This window comes from Eleutherodactylus coqui, chromosome 10 (assembly GCF_035609145.1).
Source record: "Eleutherodactylus coqui strain aEleCoq1 chromosome 10, aEleCoq1.hap1, whole genome shotgun sequence".
Lineage (NCBI taxonomy): Eukaryota > Metazoa > Chordata > Amphibia > Anura > Eleutherodactylidae > Eleutherodactylus > Eleutherodactylus coqui.
This window is the reverse complement of record NC_089846.1, coordinates 20,628,314-20,655,807: the sequence shown is the minus strand read 5'-3', so window position 1 is coordinate 20,655,807 and position 27,494 is coordinate 20,628,314. Positions and strand designations below refer to the sequence as shown.

The 27,494-nt window shown below is 36.4% G+C and overlaps 1 protein-coding gene across 1 annotated transcript; it reads left to right on the top strand.

Annotated features, from left to right (window-relative positions):
• Nucleotides 1–396: 396 nt before the first annotated feature.
• Nucleotides 397–26,810, top strand: LHX3 (LIM homeobox 3). Its single transcript, XM_066579758.1, has 6 exons — nt 397–836; nt 18,153–18,324; nt 20,627–20,829; nt 23,235–23,386; nt 24,210–24,381; nt 24,835–26,810. The coding sequence occupies exons 1-6, from the start codon at nt 767–769 to the stop codon at nt 25,251–25,253; spliced, it is 1,188 nt and encodes a 395-aa protein (XP_066435855.1). The 5' UTR covers nt 397–766; the 3' UTR covers nt 25,254–26,810.
• The last annotated feature ends 684 nt before the right edge of the window (nt 26,811–27,494 follow it).

The window sequence follows — 27,494 nt, the reverse complement described above, 5'->3', positions numbered from 1 at the left end:
AAGTGAATGGGGCTGGGGGCTGAGTAGTTGGGGGACAATACCGGCCTCTGTTACTTCTGTTCATTGGACAAAAGAATAGAATCTCAACGACAGGGTGACATTTGCATGAGGACAATAAGAAGGACGCTGGGTCCCTGTGAGGCTATTGTGTGCAGTGCAGAGCAGACACGTGTATGGGTATGTCCTCATTCTGGAGGAGACCACCACTGCTTTATTATGCTAAAGAGCTTACTGGAGGCAAAGAGAGGTCACCTGATGCCAGTCCCCTGCTCGCCCATCCATGCTCCAGGCTACTACTCCTGCAGCATCACTCTGCACTGGGACAGCAGGGGAGCAGCATCCTGGATACTAATAGCCTCAGCCAACAAGTGACTACTTATCCATCATTGTCCCACCCATCACTATCCCACCAAGCAGGTGACCATTTTTGGTCCTCTCTCTCCAATACCTTGACATCACTGCTCCACCCTGTGCAAAGCTGGGACACTATATCACTGTTCCAGCAGAAAAGTGACCACCAAGGCAACAATATCACTGCTCTGCAAGGCAACTGCTCCACCTGTCACTATCACCTTCACCAAGCCTCCAGCCCAGGATCTCAGTGACACTTGAGGCAGCTCTTCCGTTACACAGTACAAGATAACTGCTCACCTGACTACAAGGGGGAATGTTGCTCCCTGGCTGCCATTAGAGGCGCACAATACGTTTTGGCTGCTGTATTAGTTGTTTGAGACAATAGGTGGTCATCCCTGGCACAGTGGGCACCATGCTGCTGGAGAGGGTGAGATCCAGCAGCCAGAAGTCTTCAGACATGTGTGGCTTCCAAGGCACTGCAGGTAAGTGGCTCTGCTCCTGTCACTTCTGTTGCATTTTACAAATTGCCCCCTCTAATGTAATGCTGAGCATGAAATTGCTCCTTATTGTTAAAGCCGCAGGACTCCGGGAAGCCCTTGTTCTTGTAACTCATTGTTTCAGCTGAACTTGCAGGCTGCCCATTAGAAAACGTTTGCTTATTCTTGCATTTCCTTTTGCTGGTTACCCCTTTACTTTATAAAAACAAAATTAAAAAACACCATGCCTTAATTCGTTTTTATATATTTAAAAGTAGCTAAAACTACTCGATAATCAATATTTTTTTATTTTATTATTATTTTCATTTAGCATTTTTCGTTTACTACATTTTTATGTGTTGTTTATGATGTATTTTTATGTTCCTCTTAGGATTTAGAATGGTTTTTCTAAGCTTAAATGTTATATGAATGCCGATACAAGAATATAGAGAAAGCTAGAGATATATTAATCATCTATATATCAGATACCCAAATAATCGGCAGATCAAGGTTCCAACCATCAGAAGTCTCCATTACAGAATATATTGAATCATGAGAATTACAGACATTCTGTTACCTTGGTGGTAGTTATTTTGTTATTTTATTATTGTCATTTATTTTGTCATTTTTGTTATGTTTTTTAGTTTTATATTTTTTTATATTCATAACTACCCATAATAATATGAAATCATCTATTTTATAAATTGAGGACACTATTTGTATCGAGCGGTATTTATTATTAGTTACATTCTATGCCTCTTGTTGCTGTGTGGTGTCAGCTGGTGTTGTCAGTTTACAGCAGTGTAGCCGGTTATTGTGGCAGGAGAGGAGCACACTGTGGGGAGGGGGTCTTGTGGTACATTGTGGTAGTGGGGTCTGCTGCAGGGAGAACGGTCGGGCGCTATACAGCTGTCCCCTGCTGCCTCACAATGCCGCACATTATAGGACACTGCACACAGCTGTCAGCACAGCGTTATTCTGGAGGCAGCAAATAGGTCCATAATATCAATATTATAAACTACTTATTATAATAGTCTGTTATATGCACTGAATGTAAGTATACCCATTAGGATAACAGTCCATCCTTTCATCTTTCTTATAACTATCTACCTCATATCTATTTATTTCTCTCTCTTATGCATAGCTAATATCCATCTATCTTGTAAAATCAATCGCTAAATTGATAGAATAATGTGAATAGGCTAAATAGATAGACAATCGTAGGTGGGTGGATGGATAGATAGATAGATAGATAGATAGATAGATAGATAGATTAGATAATAAGAGAGATAAGCTAGACGAAGATACATAAACTATTGTGGATAAACAAGTTAGATATATATATAATAACATAATTTAAATAGACAGATAATTAGGTAGATATGAGATAGATAGATAGATAGATAGATAGATAGATATGAGAGATAGATAGATAGATAGATAGATAGATATGAGACTCTTAGATAACCTTACATTTCCCAGCAGTATTTTGGCATGCAGTTCATATACCAATGATTATTATAGTAAGTAGTTTTTAATATCAATATTATAAGATAGATAGATAGGAGATAAATATCCATCTTCCCACTATCCATCCATCTATGCTCTCTCCAAAATTTATTGACATATTTTTCTGTCAATAAGTATTGTATATATATATTGGATGGATGATAAATATAACACAGATAAAATACATGAATTAGATAATCAGCCATCCTTTCAGTATCGATCCAATATTTATCTTTCTAACATTCATCCATCCAATATTTATTATGTATCTTTCTAGCAATAAGTATTATATATATATATATATGTGATAGATATGAGGTCGATCAATAGATAGGTAGATATGTGATAGGTTAGAATAAAGCAGATAGGTAAATAGATATCAGAAAGATAGATCATCTACCTTTGTACTAAAACAAAAATTACTTACCTGGCCCATATACTGTTTGTTTCCATGACATCCAGCTAATATCTGTCAACCAATCAGTCTATCTTATCCAGCTCTATCTATCTATCTATCTATCTATCTATCTATCTATCTATCTATCTATCTATCTATCTATCTCCTATCTATCTATCTATCTCCTATCTATCTATCTGCTATCTATCTATCTGCTATCTATCTATCTATCTATCTCCTATCTATCTATCTATCTATCTATCTATCTATCTATCTATCTCATATCTATCTATCTATCTCCTATCTATCTATCTCATATCTATCTATCTCATATCTATCTATCTCCTATCTATCTATCTATCTATCTATCTATCTATCTATCTATCTATCTATCTCATATCTATCTATCTCATATCTATCTATCTATCTATCTATCTATCTATCTATCTATCTATCTATCTATCTATTTATCTATCTATCTATCTATCTCTTATTGGTAGAAAAATACATCAATAAATATTGGATGGATGGATGTTAGAAAGGTAAATATTGGATTGATACTGGATAGATGGATGGTTATCTAGCTCATATCTTTTCATATGTATTATATCTATCAACCATCCAATATATATATATACAATACTTATTGACTGAAAAATATGTTAATAAAAATTGAATATAGCATGGATGGATGGTGGAAAGATTGATGCTTATCTATCTATCTATCTATCTATCTATCTATCTCCTATCTATCTATCTATCTATCTATCTATCTATCTATCTCATATCTATCTATCTATCTATCTCCTATCTATCTATCTATCTCATATCTATCTATCTCCTATCTATCTATCTATCTATCTATCTATCTATCTATCTATCTATCTATCTATCTATCCCTATCTATTGTCTGCTTTAAGAACATAATCTGATTATAGCATTTCATGAGGGGCAAATAAACCAAATTACAATAGATCGTAACAGAAAATAAAATTTCAACTTAAATAATGAGATATGTATCATATACAAATGGAGTGGAATATACTCCTACTGCACTGTCTATATACATAGATGCATAGATACTTATGATCTAGAGATAATGATATTAGATTGATAGGCTAGGATAAGATAGATAGATAGATAGAATAATGTGAATAGGCTAGAATAAAGTAGATAGATATTCTACCTTTGCACTCAAAATAAATTACTTACCTGGCCCAAATACTGTTTCTTACCATCATATCCAGCTAATAACTGTCAATCTATCTATCTGTCAATCAATCAATCTAATATCTCTTGCTCTGATATCTATCTGATATCTCTCCCTCATATTTCTCTAGTAGCTCTCTAATATCTATCTAATATTTCTCTATCTAATATCTCTTTCTCTTACATATCTCTCATATGTGTCTATGGCAGATATGAGATAGATATATATGAGACAGATGATAAATAGATAATGAGATATGTGATATATATGAAACAGATGTGATACATGAAATAGATAGAGCGATAGATGGATTTAAGATAGAGAGATATGAGATTGATAGATGGATATGCAGAGGCACAACTTGAAGCTGCTGGGCCCAGTGCAGAATCTGGGAATGGGCCCCCAACTATAAAGCTTCATTGATAGTATTGGTTTGCAATATGAGGAAGAGAGACTTTATGGGCCCCCTAGGGCTCCTGGGCCCAGGTGCGACTGCACTCTCTGCACCCCCTATACTTACACCCCAGGATATGAGATCAATTTATCTATTTATTTAATATCTATCACATATCCCATTATCTCGCTCATGTCTATCTATCTAATATCTATCTATCTATCTATCTATCTATCTATTTATCTAACACTTTCTCAGAGATATATAGATAGATAGGTATGAAATAGACAGGCAGACAGACATGCAGGCAGGCAGATAGATAGACAGATAGATATGGATATGATATACGGTAGATAGATGGATACGAGATAGATATGACATAGATGGATAGATAAATAAATTTGATAGGATAAAATAGATATATGGAATAATGTCAATAAGCTGGAATTAGATAGAACAATAGATATGTGAGAGTTAGATATGTGATAGATAGATATGAAACAGATAGATGGATATTTAGCTCATATTTATCTATCTATTTATCCATCTATCACATATGTAACTCACACATACCTATCATTCTATCTAATTCCAGCCTATTGACATTATTCTATATATACATTTTATCTTATCAAATTTATCTATCTATCCATCCATCCATCTATGTCAAATCTATCTCATATCTATATCTCTCTATCTCATATCAATATATATCTGGATATGAGATAGATAGAGAGAAAGATATTTGGATATGAGATAGATCGATGGATGGATAAATAGATGGATATAAGATAGATAGAGAGATAGATATGACATAGATGGATGGATAGATAGATAGATATGAGATAGATAGATAGATAGATAGATAGATAGATATGAGAGATAGATATGAGAGATAGATAGATAGATAGATAGATAGATATGAGATAGATAGATAGATAGATAGATATGAGATGAATAGATAGATAGATAGATATGAGATAGATAGATAGATATGAGATAGAGATAGATAGATAGATAGATAGATAGATAGATAGATAAATAGGCGATAGATAGATAGATAGATATGAGATAGATAGATAGATATGACATAGATGGATAGATAGATATTTTTGATAGGATAAAATATATAAAATAAAGTTAATAGGCTAAAATTAGAACAATAGAAATGGGAGAGTTACATAGATAGATAGATAAGATAGACTTACAGACAGATAAGTAGACAGACAGATAGATTGATAAATAGATACAGACATAAGATAGACTGATAGATAGATATGAGAGAGACAGATAGATGGATATGAGATAGATATAGATAAATAGATAGAGATGAATATCAGATAGATAGATATGACATAGATAAATGGATATGAGATGGATATCAGATAGACATAGATGAATATCAGATAGATAGATACATATATATAGATGAATATCAGATAGATTAATATTAGATAGATAGATAAATGCATATGAGATGAATATAAGATAGATAGATGATAGATATTAGATAATAGATGATAGATATTAGATATATAACTAGATATATTAGATAGAGAGAAAATAGATAAATAGATGTTAGAGAGATAATAGATATAGTTGAATATGATATAGATGGATATAAGATAGATATGAGATAGATTGACAGATATTAAATTAATAGAAGATAGATAAACAGATATTAGATTGATAGATAATTAGTTAATAGATATAGATAAATATGAGCTAGATAGCTAGATATTAGATAGATATGATAGATATAGATGAATATAAGACAGATGGATATAAGATAGATAGGAGATAGATAATAGATAGATATTAGATTATATATAGATAGATAGCAATATATTAGATAGATATTAGATAATAAGTAGATAAATAGAGAGAGATAATAGAGAGATAGATACAGATGAATATGAGATAGATGGATATAAGATAGATAAACAGATATGTGAATGATAGATATTAAATAGATAGATATTAGATAGGTAGATATTAGATAATAGATAATATTAGTTTGAGAAATAACTGAAAGATACATATATAAATAGATATCGATGAATATGAGATAGATGGATATAAGACAGAGAGACAGATGTGAGATAGACTGATATGAGATAGAGTTGAATATGAGATAGAGAGATAGATATGAGATAGATAGATATTAGACAGATAAATAGATATAGATGGATATGATAGACAGATAGACATGAGAGAGATAGATAATAGATAGATATTAAATAGATATTAGATAGATATTAGATAATAGATAAAGATATTAGATAGAGAGATAATAGATAGATGTTAGATAGATATATATGAATATGCGATACATGGATATAAGACAGAGATAGATAGATAGATATTAGATAGCTAGATAATAGATAATAGATATTAGATAGAGAGATAATAGATAGATATAGATAAATATGCAATACATGGATATAAGATTGATAGATATGAGATAGATATGCGATAGATAGGTAGATAGATATTAAATAGATAGATATTAGATATGCGCTAAATAGATATGAGAGAGATAGATAGAGTCTAAATCATCAAAATTATAAACTACTTATTATAATAATCATTATTATATCAACTACCTGTAAGTAAACTGGTGAGAAAGTAAATTTCTGTATGTCAGCTTATCTTATAGTTCATGCCCCTCTGTCCGCCTGTTTGTCCGGCCATCTCCAGGAGATTGGAAGTTAAATAGATATTTTTGTTGCTAATGTTGCAGTATAAGCATTTGCATACATTGTATTTGCTGGTGTACTATAAGATACCTGCACATACACACATACACCTTGCTGGACCAGATACCATTAACCTTTAATAGACTTGTGAGGAGCTGGGGTCAGCTGCTGAAAACGATTAACCCTTTCCCTCTACAGCAGTGGCAATATAAGGAGGAGATGAAGAGTTGTCTATTGTACAGCATCCCCCCAGCACCCCCCTCCTCCCTCATTAATCACCATCATCCTCATTTTATGGTATTAGTGTCGTCCGACTCCTTCAAAACTGCCAGATCAATAAGGTGTAAAATTATTATTAAAGACTAAAAGTTGGATATAACGGTGAAACATCTCCCACCTTTCACCAAAATGTGTTTCATATACTCACAAAATGTAGGCAAATGGGACATTGATTTTGAATTCATCCTCAGCATACACCTCAGCACTAGACTTGATTTCCCCAGACGCCTTTTTACTCCAAAGATCAGTGTCAATAAAATTTATCAGGGTTCTGACTAACTGAGCTTTTATCGAGCTGCCCACAGCTTCCAGGGTAAACTGTTATTCCAGAGCCTGGGCCGCCGAGACTTAACTCTTACCAAACCTGCCCTATCCCAATCCAAGGCCTTGAGCGGTGGAGGACTATATACACCTATGGCCAGGGATGTATAAGAGAGGCACGCACCTGCTCAGTACAGTTCCTGCTGCACTGTATGGCACTATTATTTTGGCAGTGTATGGCGGTATACTTTATCCAGCATGTAGTAGTATATGTTCCGTGGAACCGGGCTGATATTAGAGATGGGTAAGGCGGTATTATTTGGGTTCTCTATGTTATTGGGACTCTCTATCACACTACTATGGGAAAAATGGCAGGTTTACACGCACGGTATTGGTCCGAGTTTCTCGGGCTGATATCACACTCGCCCTTGTACGTCTGGCCTTATATGGATGTTTGTGAAGGGCAATAATGGCCCAGTGATGGTGTTATTATAATACCTTGTAGCTAGATAGTATTAAAGGCCTTGTCCTGGATTATAAAAGCATGGCTGCTTTCTTCCAAAAACAGCACCACCCCTGTACACAAGTGTGTGCGGTGTTGTAACGTAGTCACATTCACTTCAATAGAGCTGAGCTGCAATACCACTCGTGGACAGGTGTGGCGCTGTTTCTGGAAGAAAGCAGCAATGTTTTTCTAATCCTGAACAACCCCTTTAAGTTATATATGCAGCACAAGGACACAGGGCCCCCAAAATGTTTGCTTAGGGTCTTCTACAGACCTTGAGCTCACCATCTACATGTCTACGGTCAGCATGAGGCTCAGTCTATACACAATGCTTCATCTGTAAGGAAGATTTCAATCTAGGGATGTTCCATTTGCTTTGTAAGTTATTGAAATCTGCCTGTAGACCTAAAGATGTTTTGTCCATTACAGCCTTTGAGGAGCATCGGTGATGGGGAATGTATGATAGCAAAAAGACTGGACCGAACCATCCAAATCCTTAATGATAATTTATCTTTACGATTAGGATAAACACATAAAAATAACAAAGCATCACATAAAGATTGTCAGGCCTCTGGCCAGGTTTTTAAACTATTGATGGCCCATTTTCAGTGAGAGTTCCCAGTAGTTCTCTGGGATGGGCTGCTTTGTGCAGGAAGCAGACAGCTCCGTTTCCATTGCAGTGGCCAGGGTTGGTATTACAGGCAAAGTTCCCACTGAAGTGAATGGGAACTTTGCCTGTAATACCAATACTGGCCACTGTAATGAGAACAGAGCTGTCTACTTCCTGCGCAAATCAGCTCAGCCCATGAGTGCAAATAGCTCATCAAAGGGGGTGCTGTTTGTTGGACCACCACTGATCTACTATTGATGGCCAATCCTGTGGATAAGCCATCAATAGTTGACAACTGGATAACCCCTTTAATTACAATTGATGTAACATCCATAGAACTATATGTAAACCCTGGATTGGCACCAGGTGTAGTGGGACCTTGAGTCACATAGTGGACTGCTTCACACCAAGCTTAACAAGGAGGGAGTATGTTTACAGAGATAATCATGGGACGCCAAAGCCCAATGAACCAAGGTACTGATGCCAACCCGGTGCCATCATCCTACTGCTTTAATAGAGTTTTGTTCTTACAGATTTGCATCCCCCCAATTAAGATGAGGACTAATAGTGATTATAGAATTACCCTGGCCCACTGAACTATCCAACACATAAAAATGTAGCAGCGTTTTTAGTACTTGCCATGTATAATCTTAATTAGATTAACAATGTCCTTCTAGTACTGAGTAGATGTAGTAGAGCTGAGTTTGTTATGCAACTTTTTTCTTTGTGCCCCTAGATTAAACAAAAAACAAAAACGATTTAGCAGCAGTCCTATCGATAGCCACATATAAATGCATACTGCTACCATATGGGGCATAGCTGAGGTGAGGGAAGTAGCTGGGCATGTTTCCTGAGTAGGGGTCCTTTTACATGGAAAATTTGTTGAGCGCTTCAGCGCCTGATAGTCATCCCAGTGATAATTGCTCCAGTGCCTTCACATAGGAGCGAGGATCGCATTGTGAATGCAGGCGGGGTGGGATGTAGATCACTTCCGGCTGGCCGCCTCCGCTCACAGTAAACAGGCCGTCATCCATAGATGAGCCACTACCTGTTTACACGGGCCGTTTTTTATGCTTGCAGAAATCGAACAAATGAATTATCGTTCATCGTTGAGTTGCTGCCGGCATTTACACTGAATGATTACCTTGAGATTTCCGTGATCCGGCAAGAATCTGAACGATTATTGACCCATGGGAAAGGGCCCTAAGAGTTACTATTGGGTGCCAGCAAGCCATTTTACCTTGGCAAGGGTATTGATACAGGGTTAGGGCAGTGAACTGAATCTTTGCCATGGGTGAAAGAGAACATAGCCATGATGAACTGTTCAAGATGACAGCCAGCCCAGCAACTACTACTACTGAGTGACACAGGAGTGATAGTCTGTCAGATAATGGAGGTGGAGCGGGCTGGAGATTTCTTCTGGCCGCCTGCCTCCATTCACAGTAAACAGGCAGTCATTTGGAGACTGAGCGACTCCTGTTCACACTGAGCAAGAAGTCACTCAGTAGTCGTTCTGTTTCAGTGAGCTGTCGGGGGCCATGTGTACAGTCGCCTGTAATTGCTTGTTTGACCAATTATTTTGGCAACCATTGGCAAAGGGTAAGGGTACCATTAGGTCTGCTATATCTATCTATCTATCTATCTATCTATCTATCTATCTATCTATCTATCTATCTATCTATCTATCTATCTGCCTGTATATAGTAGTTAGGATGGATTGATACATATTAAGAAAATTCAATCACATAGGAGACATCTTCAAGTTAAACCCCCACTGGTGTAAAAGGAAAATGGAAATATGAAGTAGAAGAAAAATAAATGTGTTTTGTTTTCTTGGAGACATCAGGTAGAATAATTAGAGCCTGGCTTCTGCCTGAGACAATCTCCATTATTCATGTATTTTCTAGCCACATAAAAATGACAGATAGCAGAGGTGGTAAGGAGAGGGTCCTGGAGTGGGCTGACTATCAGATTGCATCTCTCCCTTGCATATTGGGTGTTGCAGCCATCAGGTGTATGCAGCTCACACACTCCCCCTGGTGTCTGACAATCGCACAGCAGCCTCCTGCACACTCAGCCGGCAGCACTTGTCTTTCTGCGGGAGCTCAGAGCAGCTCTGCAAGCTCCAAGCTCCACACTGATTGACTGTCCAAGAGCCTGTACCCCAAAACTGCTGCTGGAGATTGGGGTCCTTTACGGATTAGGGGAGGAAGGGGGTGAAGCCCAGCTGTGGGGAAGGGATGAGAGATGGATCATGCTCTAAAGGAGATAACACCCAGCAAGGAGTCTGCCAGTGCTGACATGTTGTTTGCTCTTCTGGCTCAGAATGAAGACCTGAGGAAAGGTAGGTGACCCTCCTGATGGGTGATCCCTACATCCAGTGTAATAACATAATGACACACAGCTTTATAGTAGGATCAGGGGTATATAGTACATATAGCACCTATTATATCATCATCAGCACCATGGACACGGCTCCAGAATACTACTCGGATTATTATATATCCCTGTTCTAATATATTTGTATACCCCTCCTTAGACCACATATATGACTAGCCAGATAATCCTATCCAGCTCTCATTATTAGAACCCTTCATCTAAATCATCTATACAATACTTTCTCCATCTATTATACCATCCTATATAATACACCCGTATAGACCGTAATAATCACCCGGGACAAAGCTGGTAAAATCCACAAGACCGGGTGATAGTTAAATATATGCAATGGAGGTATAAGGATTAGTCTGTATATTAGGATTGGTCTATGTATTATATAAAGAAATTCATTACCTTTAGAATTGTAGACGGTTATACAGCTGTTATATCGTTGTATATTATAGTGCAAAAGTCGTTACAATAATCTGTATGAATAAAAAAAATTCTAGTAGGTGATTATATTGTGTATTATATTCCATACAACAGTATAAAATATATATTCTATATTTATGTGCCATATATATTTATTACTATATTATTACTATACTACTATTTACTTTACTATACTATATATTACTCTGCTATTTATTACTAATATATATATATATATATATATATATATATATATATATATATATATATATAATATATATATTCTATATTTATGTGCCATATATATATATATATATATATATATATATATATATATAATATTATATTATATTCCTTTACATTTATTATAAATTTATAAACGCCCAAATAACCATTTTTACCAATTTAGTATTTTTCTATATCAGTAGGGTTTTTTTCTAGATATTATAAGAGATTTACACTTATTAGGTTGTTATGGCCATGTATATATATATTACGATATGAACAATTTAAGCCATACACTTCTCTATTATAATATTCATCAACAGATGGGGAAAATTCTATGGTAGTAGTAGTTATGTTGTATTTTACCTTTGCTATGCTCTCCTAAATACATGTTCACATCGTTATATTCTATTATGTATTCGATTCCACTTTATACGGTTCCTGTTTGTACTTTTTAAAATCATGTTCTGTCCTTCTGCTTTACAGATATTATACTTTTCTTTATTACTATTTTACATATCATAGTCTGCTTTATTTAAATACTCTAGTTATTATATTCTGCATTGTATCAAATTTGTTATCTTCCATCCCAGTATTATACTGTATACTATAAATAGTTAAACTCTCCATGATTACTTTATATTCTATCCTTTTCTTTATTATGACATTATATTGCATCTCCATACAGTTACCTTACAATTAGTATATGTCCTTGTATACAGTACTTTTACTATCGTTTACAGGATCCTAAACATCGTTGTGAATTCCAGTCACCCTTATACACCCGTCTTTATTATGACCATGGTGTAATATTAAGGGATCCTTGTAATAATCACCACAATATTAACCCTATTCCTCCGTAAATACACACGAAGCCCCCAATTTCAGCGCTTTCATCATGTTACTCCATTTCTGCCTATTATTACACTGTCGCTTCCTGCACTGGAAAACGGTATTATCCGATCTACAAATATATCGATTCCAATTAAATGTGGTCTCATAATTTTGTTTTCTTGGGTTGTTTTTGTTGCTTTGTTTAGTGTTTGGATTTTTTTTTTGCTCAAGTAGGAAAGGTAATTGTAGAATTTTGGAAACAAATCTAAATAACTAATTCGTTCTATGATAGATGCAGCTGTCTGTATATCTGAGTATCACGTTAAATATAATACATTACAGGAGTGCCTGTGCTGAAATGTGTTTTTTTTAGTCATGAGAATTTAATTAATATATGCGGCAATCATCATCAGGCATGTAGTAACTTTTAATAATTATCAAATTATTCACTAGCAGTCCAGCTCTAATTTCATTATTCTTCACATAAAAAATACACATTTTAGCAGTAGCTGTGAGTGGTTTAGTAACATCATTGTATAACACACCTATAACGTACCTGCCCTGTATACTGTGTATTACTTAAATGCCGGGCTTTAAAAAAAACTGATCCAACAAGTGTTTGGTTTTATACCTGAAACCTAAATTGCATTTTTTTTACGTTATAGCATAAATATAGCATCTAAATAGCAAACAAAAAAACTAAGAATAAAAGAGTACAGAGACATACAGTAAAGACAGCATTAAAATTTCATCAGACATCTCCTAGACAAAAGACAAGAGTCACTGCCGCCATGTGATAGAATAAAGGCAGATCCATAATTAATGGTACAGAAGAGAAGCTGCCTCCCTGCACCTGCACTCAGCAGGGATTAGCAGGAAGACTTCCCAGGTACCTAGAGGATGGATGGATGGATATGAGATAGATAGAAGCAAGGTAACATACTGCAGGATACAGTAATCATGTTTATATTATCTATATCTATCTATCTCTCTCATATATATATATATATATATATATATATATATATATATATATATATATATATATGTCTATATAGATGGATGGATGGATGGATGGATAGATAGATTTATCCATCTTTTTATTATAGATGTAATCTAATAACTACCCGTATCTTCATTGGTTGTTTATCTCATTTTCAATCTATTCTATAATACCCAATATCTATCATCTACCTAATATCCTTCTAGTATCTATCTATTATCTAGCTTTCTAATATTAGTCATGGACATAATATAGAATTTTATAGCCATCTCATTATCTATTTATTCTATTATCTATCTTAAATTTAAGCAGACATTTATGGTTTAACTCTATAATCTATATTATAATATCTCTCTATCAATGCAATCCAACATCAACCTAATATCTCTATAATTTATGTCATGATCTATTTATTCTATAATATATCACATTCTTTAGCTCATTATATAGGATTGTAAAAGATTATATATAGACTCTATATCTATATACATAAATATATGATATTTTTAAATCTATATTATCTATCATATCTGTCTAATATCTATATCTATTTAATATCTATGTTTTTAAATGACATTATAAACACAGTTATTGGTCTCTTCATTAACAACGTCTCACTAATTATATCCAGGGTAAATAAAGAATATGTTGTGCAGTGTAGTATCAGTGCAGGTATGTTGTAGTAAAGTGACAATGTGTCACAGTTATAAACCAGATCGGACATTGATATCTGAACATCAGATAAAACAGGTTTCCAACATTGTAGCTTTATCTGGATACTACATGTCTGTCTGAATACTTTGTCTGTAGTGATTAGCTCATATCCTCCTACCAATTGTCCACCTTTCTAAATATCTATCACATAACTGTCTATGCCATATCTCTCTATCTGTATCTGTCTTGTATCAACTATCACAATCAAGTATCTATCATCATCTATCTAATCTATTTTAATCTAATACATTGTTTTAAAATGCCTCTTACTAGATGAATGAACGGAATCCCTTAAAATAGTTATATAGTACCAGTTTTGAAATATGTAGGAGTATTTACCAACACATAGTCATGTCATACACAGTGATTACAAGATAGATACTGAGATAGATTAGATAGATGTGAAACAGATAGATTGATCTGAGATAGATAACAAAATATTTTATAGCTATTAGCTAGATATTCCCTGTCTTGATCACACATATATGTAATATCCATCAATTTATTATTTATAACTACCAATCTCAACCTTCTATCTATCTATCTATCTATCTATCTATCTATCTATCCATGATCAATCTCTTATCTATATCTATCTATCATCAATCTCATACCTAATATCAATCTCATATCTATCTACTATCAATCTAATATATATCTAATATCGATCTCATATCTATCATATATGTATATCCATCTAACTTATATCATTATCTATATATTCATCTCACGTGTGTATATTCATGAAATAAATAGATATAAGATCGATATAGAGGTAGCTATTCAATAGATAGATGATAGATATGAGATGATATAGAGGTAGAATTATCATAGATATACACATGAAAAAGATTTCTATAGTTAGATATGAGATGGATATATAGGTAGCCATCTATAGATCACTCTTTCATGTGTGCATCTATTATATATACACCTTGTATCCATTTAGTATCCATCTGATACCTAATATTTATCATCTATCTATCAAATATGTACCCCTATATACATCTCACCTCTATCTATACATCTCTCCTCTCTGTACATCTATGATATATCTACCTCGATATCCATCTAATATCTATCTATACATTTATCTAACATCAATCTATGAAATAGCTATCTCTATATCAATCTCCTATCTATTTAGCTATAGATCTCTCTCTTCTGTATACATCTAGTATATATCTATCTCTATAGCCATCTAATACTTAGCTAATATTTATCTATACATTCATCTATCTATAGAACGCTACCTCTATATCCATCTCATATCTACCTTCAGACGTCTGTAATGTGTACAGCTCTGGTATATCTACCTCTATATCCATCCCACATATATGCCTTCAGAATCCACCACCTTTTATATTCAGGTGTGATGACATTTGCCACCTCTATAATTACTGATTATTACTGACATGCGAGAACTCTGTAGTATATGGAGGCAGCATTGCTCCTGTGTGGTCCTATATCCATGATGAGGTATAGCTACTCTCCATTGTGTTCTCATTAGGCAGGATATTGTTCTCATTGGTCACAGGGAGAGACCAGAGGTGTCCAGACAATAGACATAGTTATTGTCTGTATTTAGGAACGCTGAGGGAGAGGTCTGTGACTAGGAGCCACACAGTCAGGAGATTACCACTATTAGTCATTTCCCAATATGTATTTTGTTACTTTTTGTATTATTTCTGTCTTTATATATTTATTATCAGTAATGTTTTGGAGATAAGTAATAGTAGTCCTTATATTCTCATCATCCTTAAGTACAGATCAACATGATCTAATTATTTTACTATTATGAATCAGATGGAGGAAGGATAGCATAATGCATGTCATGATAACCTGTTCATTCAATATTTGATGATAAATGATCATTTGTTCGCTTATCATTCTTCATTCACCTTCTGTAGGTGTAAAAATCAAACGACCATCGGCCCGTGTAAATAGGCAGTTGCTCATCTATGAACGACTGCTTGCTTACTATGAATAGAGATCGGTAACAGGAAGTGATCTCCTGACCGCTCTGCCTCCATTCAATGAATATTTATCGCTCTTGTATGAAAGCACAGGAACGATCAGCACTAGGACAACTGTTGGGCCCTTAGGCACTCAACAATCAGTTTGTGTAAAAGGACGCTTACACATATCTCAGTAGCTCCAAATAGAGATCAATGTTCTAAATCTCTGCTTATACTGAGTTAAATGACAATTTGCTGGCTGCCTGTAGCAGCCACTAGGGGGAGCATAGTAACTTACTGAATACTGTTCATATATGGTACTCAGTATTAAAATACACTGTTTCCCTGAAAATAAGTCCTACCCTGAAAATAAGCCCTACTCAGATTTTAAAGGATTTTTTGGGGGATTCTTGAAATATAAGCCCTACCCTGAAAATAAGCCCTAGATGCATTACATTAAAAAGAAGAATACATTACATAGCAGGCTTGGTCCAGGTCCCTCCCGCTGCTCTTCAGAGCAATGATGAACCAATCACAGCCCTCTCATTGGTTCATTGAGCGCAACATTAATTGGCTGAGCAGCATTCAAGAACCAATCAGAGACATCACTTCCTGGAGGTAGGATTTCTTAATCACATAACCAGGAAGTGATCTTCTCTGCATCGCCGAGGACTACAAGAAGCGTGTCAGAGCTCCGGAGAGCAGCAGGAGGGACCTGGACCAAGCCTGCTAGGTAAGTATAATAAGACATCCCCCGAAAATAAGACCTAGTGTCTCTTAATATAAGACAGGGTCTTATTTCAGGGAAACACTGTAGTATACATTAAAGGGATGTTCCCATCTTGACTATACACATCACCATCATGAAAACACCACTCCATAGAAGCAGCTGGGCTACGCTGTTTCGGTAACTCCAATAGAAGTCAATGGGAGTTACGCAACCTGCGTAGTATAGCAAGCTACTCTGTTTCTGCAACTCAGGTGTTATGGAAACAGTTGCACAACTCCTATTGACTTCTACTGTAGGGAAATTACAGAAATAACGTAATGCCCAGCTGTTTGCCTAATTCCAGCCACCCGTGGCCACTTTGTCCAGGTCACCTGGGGATGGTGGGGCCAAAACTAGAGACAGGTGTGGCTTCCAGAGGTGGAAAATCCCCAATTTCACTTATGGCATATTCTGTGGATATGCAATATAGGACTAAAATTGGAATCTTCACATGTTTAAGTGCCCCCTAGTGGTGGCTGCAGGCAGCTAGAAGTTTAGCAGTTATGCTGGAGATTTCGAGCTCCATATAGGAAAATGTGATATCTGATGGCTATAAAGACAGACTGAAAAATTGATCAGAACAGAAGTGAATCTGAACAAGACACAAGGTTCACTTGTAGGAATTTATTTTAAAGCGAAGCTCCGGTCCTGGAAAAACAAAGATGGCCGCACCGCTTCTCCACCTGATATACACTGTGCATTAATATACATTAATAGTCTATGTCACAACATGCTGATCTGACCGGACAGCACTGCTCATGTCAGCAACATTGGCCAATCAAAGCAGCAAGTAGTGACTAATGATGCATACTAATGCACAGTCTGTATCAGGTAGTCAGAGAAGCGATGCGGCCATCTTTGTTGGTCCAGGATCGGGGGGTCGCTTTAGGGATTTGTGAGCATATGTATTTAACTATACTATTATACATAGATGCTTGTTTCGTTTCCTCAGCAGGGACATAAGCTGAAGCGTCTGGTCACTGATGTAAAATGTGTAACAGCCCCCCTCCATGTGTAACTTACAATACTGATGGTGTTTTATATGACAGGGGGGCCTTTGGACCCCCCAGACAGCAGGGCCCAAGTCTGACTGCTACTTCTACACTTCCAATGGAGAATTGACGCCTGCGTTTTCCTATTGCAGAAATCCCTTTGTGTGCCGGCTGCAATCAACACATCATGGACAGGTTTATTCTCAAAGTGTTGGACAGACACTGGCACAGTAAATGTCTCAAGTGCAATGACTGTCAGATCCAGCTGGCCGAGAAGTGCTTCAGCAGAGGGGACAGCGTCTACTGCAAGGATGACTTCTTCAAGTAAGTGTCACTACCGCTATTAAGATGTGTTAATACACAGGTAGGCATACGGCACAGAGATATACAAAAATATGTAAAATATAGGAAATTTCTTCCTAATTTAACATAATGTAGTGATCAATGTCATTATGACGGGGTAGGTAAAGGGCCAATCCATCGTCTAGAGTCATCCGCTAGCAGCTACGCCACCATCATGACTATACGGCATACACTGGTAGTGGCGCAGTGTATGGCTGCCACTCTTTATCTGATTTTGTGGATTCCAACTCCCCCACTCCTGCAATTGAAGTATTAAAAAATATAGTATAGGGCTAACTAAAGGGAGAATGTTTTTGTATACCACAACATGGGTAGACCGACCTTACAGCCATGACCAAATACTGCATAGTTATAGAGTCAGATGCATAAAACAACAAAAACAAAATAGACACTCATTAGTTAAAGGGTTTTATCATCTCTCATCTATCCATAGGATTGGTGATAAATGTTTGATCTCTAGGGGTGGGGCACCCAGGGATCACGAGAATGGCGGTCCACAAGTCCCCGAGGTGAAAGGACTGTGGTGTGCATGTGTGATCACCACTCCACTATGTTTGAAGATAGGCAAGCGATGTGCTTGGCTATCAGCATCAGTCCCATAGACGTGAATCAAGTGGTGGCCATGCATGCATACTGCTGTTCCATTCACTAAATGGGCATATGGGTGCACTGTTCTCGTGATTCCTGGGGGTCCCCGCAGTCGAACTACAGTTATCATACGTTTATTAGCTATCGTAACCCCTTTAAATGCACCTCAAAGGCATTTGCTTAACTCAATCTCAAATGTGTTATAACTTTGGTGGTCCATATGGAAGCCCATGTTTATTATTATTCAGATCACTCTATATTTGCCCCTAAGTATGTACAAAAGAAGTATCCCCTGGGGTTGCTATAAAGCAAACATAGTAGAGTAGGGGTTCCTGCTGTGGTTGCTGCTATCTCCTTCTCCTAATGAAGGTGAGACCCTTCAAAGAGATCCCTCTCTATTAATTGTGGAGAACATAACAATGAGCCCATAAGGAAGCCCACGATCATTATTATCTAGGGGCCCAGACCACTATAAATCTACTCCTTAGTATGTACAATAGAGTATCCCCTGGAGCTACCATGGGGCACAGGAAGTAGAGCAGAGGCTCCTGTTACCTCTATCTCTCTTCCCTAACAAAAGTGAGACCCTTCACAGACATCCCTCTCTATTAATTGTGGAGAACATAACAATCCGCCCAAAGGAAGGCAATATTCCTTATTATCTTTGGGGCCCAGACCATTGTAAATCTACTCCTTAGTATGTACAATAGAGTATCCCCTGGAGCTACCATGGGGCACACATAGTAAAGTAGAGGCTCCTGTTACCCCTATCTCTTACCCCTAATGGAGGCTTGACCCTTCCCATAGATCCCTCTCTATTAATTGTGGAGAACATAGCAATCCTCCCAAAGGAAGGTGATATTCCTTATTATCTAGGGGCCCACACCACTCTAAATCTAGTTAGTTAGTAATCTCGTTTGGATGATGAGGGTCTGTAGCACCGATCTAGAATAACCATGACCTACAGCATTGTTCCATTTGGTGTTGATGTCAAAGGAGATACCGTTGCCTATCTGTTGCACCCATGAATGCCGTGGACGAACAGGGGGCCTCCATGTAGGACTCTAAATCTACTCCTTAATATGTACAATAGAGTATCCCCTGGAGCTACCATGGGGCACAGATAGTAGAGTAGAGGCTCCTGTTACCCCTATCTTTAACCCTAAATGGAGGCTTGACCCTTCCCTGAGATCCCTCTCTATTAATTGTGGAGAACATAACAATCCGCCCACAGGAAGACAATATTCCTTATTATCCAGGGACCCAGACCATTGTAAATCTACTTAGTATGTACAATAGAAGTATCCCTGGGGCTGCTATGGAGTGCATGCAGACATCGTAGAGTACGGATTCCTGCTTTGGTTGCTCCGATCTCCTTTCCCTAATGGAGACCCTTTACAGAGATCCCTCTCCATTACGTGTGGAGAACATAATCGACAAGTGCTTAAAAAACTTGACTGAGGCCCTTAGAGTCTTTCTCTCTTATAAGGAATGGTAGGCCTTCTTGTTTTTGAGATTGGGTGAGATAGTTGGCGTACATCAACCCCAAAAGAGTCCCCAATTATTTTTGTTTACCTTCTCTAGGTACACCCTATATTTTGTAAGACAAATCTACACAATTAAATCTGATATATCTTCTATTATATGTATGTTTATTTCTATTTTTTTTCTTTAGGAGGTTTGGGACAAAATGTGCAGCCTGCCAACAAGGAATCCCCCCCACCCAGGTGGTGAGGCGTGCCCAGGAGTTTGTATACCACCTGCACTGCTTTTCCTGCATAGTGTGTAAAAGACAGCTAGCGACTGGCGATGAGTTTTACCTAATGGAGGACAGCAGGCTGGTCTGCAAGGCTGACTATGAAACGGCCAAGCAGAGAGGTAAGGAACTGTGCACCCTGCAAGTGGCAATGCCCTCCAATGGTTTAACAGTGGTATTTAACCCCTTCATGACCAAGGTTTATTGATGCTCCTATATCCAGGTCATATTCTGTATTTCTGGTGTCTCCACTTTCAAAAATCACAGTTCTTTTTTTTTTACGGTGACATATGTCACCGGAAACATAAAAAACTAGGGGGATGTTTTTTGTGGGATGAAATGTATTTTTCAATGGTAGCATTTAACATTCAAGATAAAGTGTTGAAAAAACTGTAGTTCGTTCACAATATTTTTTGATCGCTTTTTTTATTCAATTTTTTCTTCAAGATGGGGTGGTCAAAAAGTGCATTTCTGGCATTGTGTATTTTCTGATGGCGTTCAACGTCCAGGATTAATAATGTGATATTTTTAAACAATGGACTTTTATGGTTGCAGCTATACCAATTTTTTAAATTTTTTATTTTGACTCTACAACTGGGAAAAAGGGCTATTACTAAAAATGTAATATTTTTTGTAATATTTAAAAAATCTTTATTTTACTTTTTGTTTTTTTTTTAGTCCTCATAGGGGACTTGAACTTGCGATTCTTTGATTGCTTATACAGCCTAATGCAATATTGTGGTATTATACTGCATTTTAACAGGCTATTAACGACGTGCCACAGGCACATCTTAATAGGTGAACAATCATGGCAGCCTTGGGAGGCTTCAGGCCGGGGCCATTTGGGATATTTAAACCCTGATCAATTGGGACATTTAAAACATAACATTTCAGACCTGTCAGCAGCATTTAAAGGGTTGACATCCGCAATTTGAATCATCTCCAATCGCAGCTGTTGTGGGTGAGTGTCGGCAGTGAAAAACATCCGATACCCGCCATGTATGGATCCTGCTTGGCTCCCAAGCCCGCTGCATACAAAGCATGTGTTGTGGACATCTATATACGTCCTAACCGCGTAAGGCATATGCAGTTAGGACGGGGTTAAGTACTACAGCCTTAGACATACAGCTCATTTAACTGACATCCCTAAATCCTTCACATTTATGCATGATAATGGGTGTAGGGATCTATTGGGATTTCCCATCTGAAATTGCAAGAAGAGCACTGTAGCCGCCTAAATGTCTAAAATGGCTGATAACGGGGTGCAAGGTTTAATGTCCCTTTAAACTGAGACGCGCCATGTGGACTTTTTTGTTACGATGTTAATCACTTATGTGTATAAACACATAGTGGGTCATTTTCTCATGCAAGTTCTGTTCATATCGCAATCGCATGGGGAAATCACCCATAAATATGGCCTAAACCAAGATCACACTTGGTAGCAGTTTGTGTCTCCTAATATGAAAAAAATACTTCATTTATGAGTTAGAACAGATGTTCCGCCTATCACTCCACTTTTCAAAAAGCGTCTTTAAAAAATGGGCGGGGTTTGAGTGGAATGAAGATTTTTTTGACAGATTTAAGAATTGCAACTTTTTGAAAAAGTCAAGAAATTTGTTGCAACCTCACTCCAGTAGCTACATGACGTACAAAGTTACTGCACATCTGTAGACATATTTAAAGATGCACCACATTTATCAATTGATACATGCATTGTATATTAAACTGGAGAAGGGGAAAAAAGCTGCCATAAAAATGGCGTAAAAATTACCTTGATGATCAATTCCCCCTTTTATTGTTTAGAAATCCTTCAGACACCCCAGTCCACTAAATGACCATAATAAGCCATTCTAATCCCACTATTAATTCTCATTAGAGGATAAATACAGCGTAATATTGTAACACTTAGCAAATCTTGTGTAAATAACATAACATAGAAAAAATGAATTTTAAAATTCACAGTTCTGTAATAAAAAAAAAATAAAATAAAATAAAAAAATATATATAAAAAAAAAATATATATATCCATACGGATAAATTGAGTCATTGTGTGACAACTAATAGTCTATAATGTAATTTTATTTTTTTTCTTCATTTCGGCTATAATGTAATTTTTAGATTTCACTTTGTTGCATAAAAAACTGTAAACTGTGCTAAAAAATTATTTGGCATGATTTAAACCCGACTTACATAAAACACAATCCCAGAATTCTTAAGATACTGATGAATAAAACACAAACATGAGTCAGGTATTTCCTCTTTCATTTAATGTTCATTTTATATGATGAAGAAGACAAAAATAATCTCCAGATCCAAAAATTTCTTTAGCAAATTCAAATAAAATTAAGGTAATTTTTTAAAACAATTTTATACATCCGAAAAAAAATTCCAAATTTAATTTTAAGGAAATTGTGTGGAAAATAAGTAGAATTTCCACGATAAGACTTAATGCGTATCCGACATTAAAATTACAAACATGATACTGAATATCGGCGTCTCATCATCTTTCCCCCACAATATATTACAGAAGCAGAATCAACAGCCAAAAGGCCAAGGACGACCATTACGGCAAAGCAGCTGGAGACACTGAAAAATGCCTATAACAACTCCCCAAAACCTGCCAGACACGTCAGAGAGCAGCTGTCATCGGAGACAGGCCTGGATATGAGAGTGGTGCAGGTAAGGAATGATCCGCATGTTAAAAGGGAAATGTATACTAATTGTATGGGGGGGGGGGGGGGAGAAAAAACTCCTTGCATGTATTACGGCAAACCGCACCGGTGCAATTATTTATACTACATTACTAATAGTTGAAGTTTTTTTGTTTTTTTTTTAATTGCACCTTTATTCAATGGCATGAAATTAAAAATTTCATGATGTGTATTTTTCAATTTAGTATTTAACTTTTTAATTAAAAAAATATTTTTGTTAATGGCTATGAATGTCATTATCATGCGAGAAGCGTCTGAAATATTACCGCGTATAAAGTCATTTTACACTATAATCGTTTCATAATTATTCGATGGGGCCGTTAGTAGGAAAACTTTATTGGAGGACATTGCCCATTTTTAGAAATTCGCTATACTTTAGTCGGATTACAATGATATCATCAATGTAATTGAAATTCAATGCGCAGGCCAAAAGCCATAAATGACAATAAAAAGAAATGTAAGACAGAACTTTACACTCCGGTTTGACGGAACGGATTTATATGATTTTACACATATTTTAGTATTTAATTTTTCACTAAAAACATGCAATGAAGACCATGTGATGTACAAAGATTTTATTTTAGTAATTGAGGTATTTATTTACAACATTTAATTATTTTATCACACATTTGGCATCTTATTGTACAATAATCCGTATTTTTAACTATTTAACTATCTTAATACTTTTCATTAATTGTCTTTAACGTAATTGTTTTGTTGTATAATACAAAAAATTTGTAAAAATCACCAATAATATTTTCTACTATTTTGTAATGTTACTATATTGATAGGTTTGGTTCCAGAATAGAAGAGCGAAAGAGAAAAGATTAAAAAAAGATGCTGGGAGACAAAGATGGGGGCAATATTTCAGAAACATGAAAAGGTCAAGAGGAAATTCGAAATCTGATAAGGACAGTATCCAGGAAGAAGGTCCGGACAGTGATGCAGAAGTTTCTTTTACAGGTAAGGACTTGTTGAATCATAGATAGGTAATTGTCAGTATAGTCAACCAGCTATGGCCAAATATACAAGATAAACTGATCAAGTGAAGATTAAACTCCCACCCACAATGTGCCATTTATAACCTGGTGTCTTCTTCTTTGGCAGAAGGGAATTTGGCCCACACAGGCACCAGGTGAAATTGCTACCTCTGAAAGCCCTATAGCTCTGGCCCCCGGTGATTGGGGCATTGTATAGATATTTTGGAGCATACAGTAGTAATGTAATGTGATAATTCGAGGCACAATGGGACTTGGGTCATTCTCAAACCCTAAGGCCCAGCATATACTTTTACTTGTTGTATCCCCTATACTATTTTGACACCATTATAAAATCTCCTTACTATATATCCTTAAGATGATGAGTAATACTTATGTTGAACTGAAATATGAAGCATACTCTTTGTTTTCCTTTCAGATGAGCCCACCATCTCAGAAATGAACCATTCCAATGGGATTTATAACAGTTTAAATGAGGCGTCTCCAGTTTTGGGTAGACAGGCTGGAAGCAATGGTGCCTTCTCTTTGGAACATGGTGGCATTCCAACTTCAGACCAGTATCATGACCTAAGATCCAATAGCCCCTATGGAATACCTCAGTCTCCAGCGTCGTTACAGCCAATGCCAGGCCACCAGCCATTGATTTCAAGCTTGGCATTCCCAGATGCTGGATTGGGTATAATGGCTCAAGGTGGACAAGGAGTACCACCTTCCATGAGGGTATTAGGAGCAAATGGACCAAGTTCCGATCTCTCCACTGGTAGTAGTGGTGGATACCCAGATTTTCCTGCCAGTCCTGCTTCTTGGTTAGACGAAGTTGACCATGCTCAGTTTTGATATGAGACATGAACCAAGCTCCCATTTGTGAATTAAGCTTGGATGGGTTAAAACTTTTACACTGGAAATGGATGACAATTAGAGCATAATGCAATCGTAAAGCCTGGACAAGGAATCCATGGATGGATAACTTGACTGCAAGGACTTTGGAGAACACTGGACATATTCATTGAGGACTTCAGTGTCTGATTTGTGTTGTCATAATAACTTTAACATATTGGACTAAGAGAGACTTCTATGTATCTATTACAAATCTCAGTGACTTTCTTCTGCACCTTTCTCCTTGTGCTTTATGGTACCAATCATCTTCTACACCATCTTCTGCACTGTATCGGAACACACACATTTTGTCTTATTTTCATGTATTTCTAGAACCTAAAATACACAAAACACGGAAAGAGGTGTTTTTCTCTGTCTAATTTGGCATGACTTACTAATTTGCCATTGATCTTAGAAAGCAAGTCATTCTTACGGATTGTCTTCACCTAAGCAGTTATGACCTTTCGAAAACATTGTTTTTAACCTTTTTGTTTTGCAGTTTTATGGCTAGTCAGGGCTATGTAATGCTGGCAACAATGGTTGATTCATCTAATTATTAATTTGCCAAGAACGAATATCAAAAATTGGCTAATTCTCTCATTAAAAGAAGCCAAGCTGAATGTGGTGGAGAGATGAGAGGTGGTGAGACAAAATCGAATATAAATCCCCCTAACAAGATCAGACTCCACCTACAAATCTCTAATTTTTATGATCATGTAACACCAACAGAATGTAGTGTTGATGTCCTAAAAACTCTATGCCATATCTTCATGATGACCCACCAGCGATGTTATGGACCTTAGTGGCAATTGTCCTCAAAGTCAAGGGCATAACTATAGGGGAAGCAGAAGAAGCAGCAGTTGCACCCAGGCCCTTGTGTAAGAACGGTACCACATGGCAGTTGGGTAGGAGCAAAATTAGCATTGAAGCCCAAACGCTTTAAGCTACAGACCTAAAAATTGACCTTTGGGCATCCATGAATGCACTCCTATAGGGCGCATTGGGCACACCCTACTGAGAAATTCTCGGAACATTTTAAAAATGGGTCAGATTAAAAACTAAATTAGCACTTGTCAAATATGCAAAAAATGGCAGAAACCATCTTCACATTTCTTAAGGCATCACTGCTCCTTTCTGTCAATGCAGATACTGCACTGCCTTCTGTAGATGGCCATGGGTGGATATGACATATTCATTGTAAGATATGACTGTTTCGCACTACAGTAAAATGTAAAATTGCACTTAAATCTGTTGCCAAATTAAAATATATTCTAAGATTTTAAGTCATTCTATTCTCAGATTAACAGCCGGTGGTTTTTTTTATTAAGTTATTATTGACTTTATATTCTCATTTTTATGTTGACGGTTCTGTTGTACCATTTTATGTCACTTTCTTTAAATACAGCAAATAAAAGCAATTTGGTTTATTGGTTAAAAAAAAACAAAAAACAGTATGTAAATTGTCCCTCGTATGCCGAATGCTGTGGAATATGTGTATGTCAATGTGTATTATTTATTTACTCCTTAATGATCAAACATTTCAAGACATTGAATAAATTTGTCAGCAAAAAATGCTAATTCCGTCTGGCTAAAATTTACTGAGCGCAAATTATTTAATGGCTTCTTAGAAAATACAGTTTGCGGCCCCTAAAAAGATTCTAAAATATTTAATTATTTTTAATTATATTTCCGAATTTTGAAGTGTCCAAAAACAAATCAGTAGATGTAGATATTTTTATTTCATTTTTTCGCATTTCAAGTGGAAACAGATGTGCAGAGGAAGAATCTGGGTCTCATAATAAAGCAAAAAAATATCAAAAAGTTATTTTTACCTAAGTTAGAATTGGGTTGAATATGATGTACGTTACCAAGTGGCCTCATACTAATAAAATCCTACAATGTAGAGGGTTTTTACATCCAATTTGATTAATTTTTGATATTCTCATCTGAACTTATTATGACAAGTTACATGGGTTTTCTGGTCAAATACTATTGATGACCTATACTCAGGATAGGTCACTAATAGTTGATCGGCTGGGGTTCACCACTTGGGATCCTGGCCAAACAGCTGATTGGGCGCCCGCTGTCAACACCACAACACAAAGGAGTATAGGGCAGAAGCAGTTAGCTCCAACCCATGTAGTGGCCGCAGCTTGTAATTGCAGGCGCAGCACTTATCAGTCAACTGATTGGCGGGGTCCC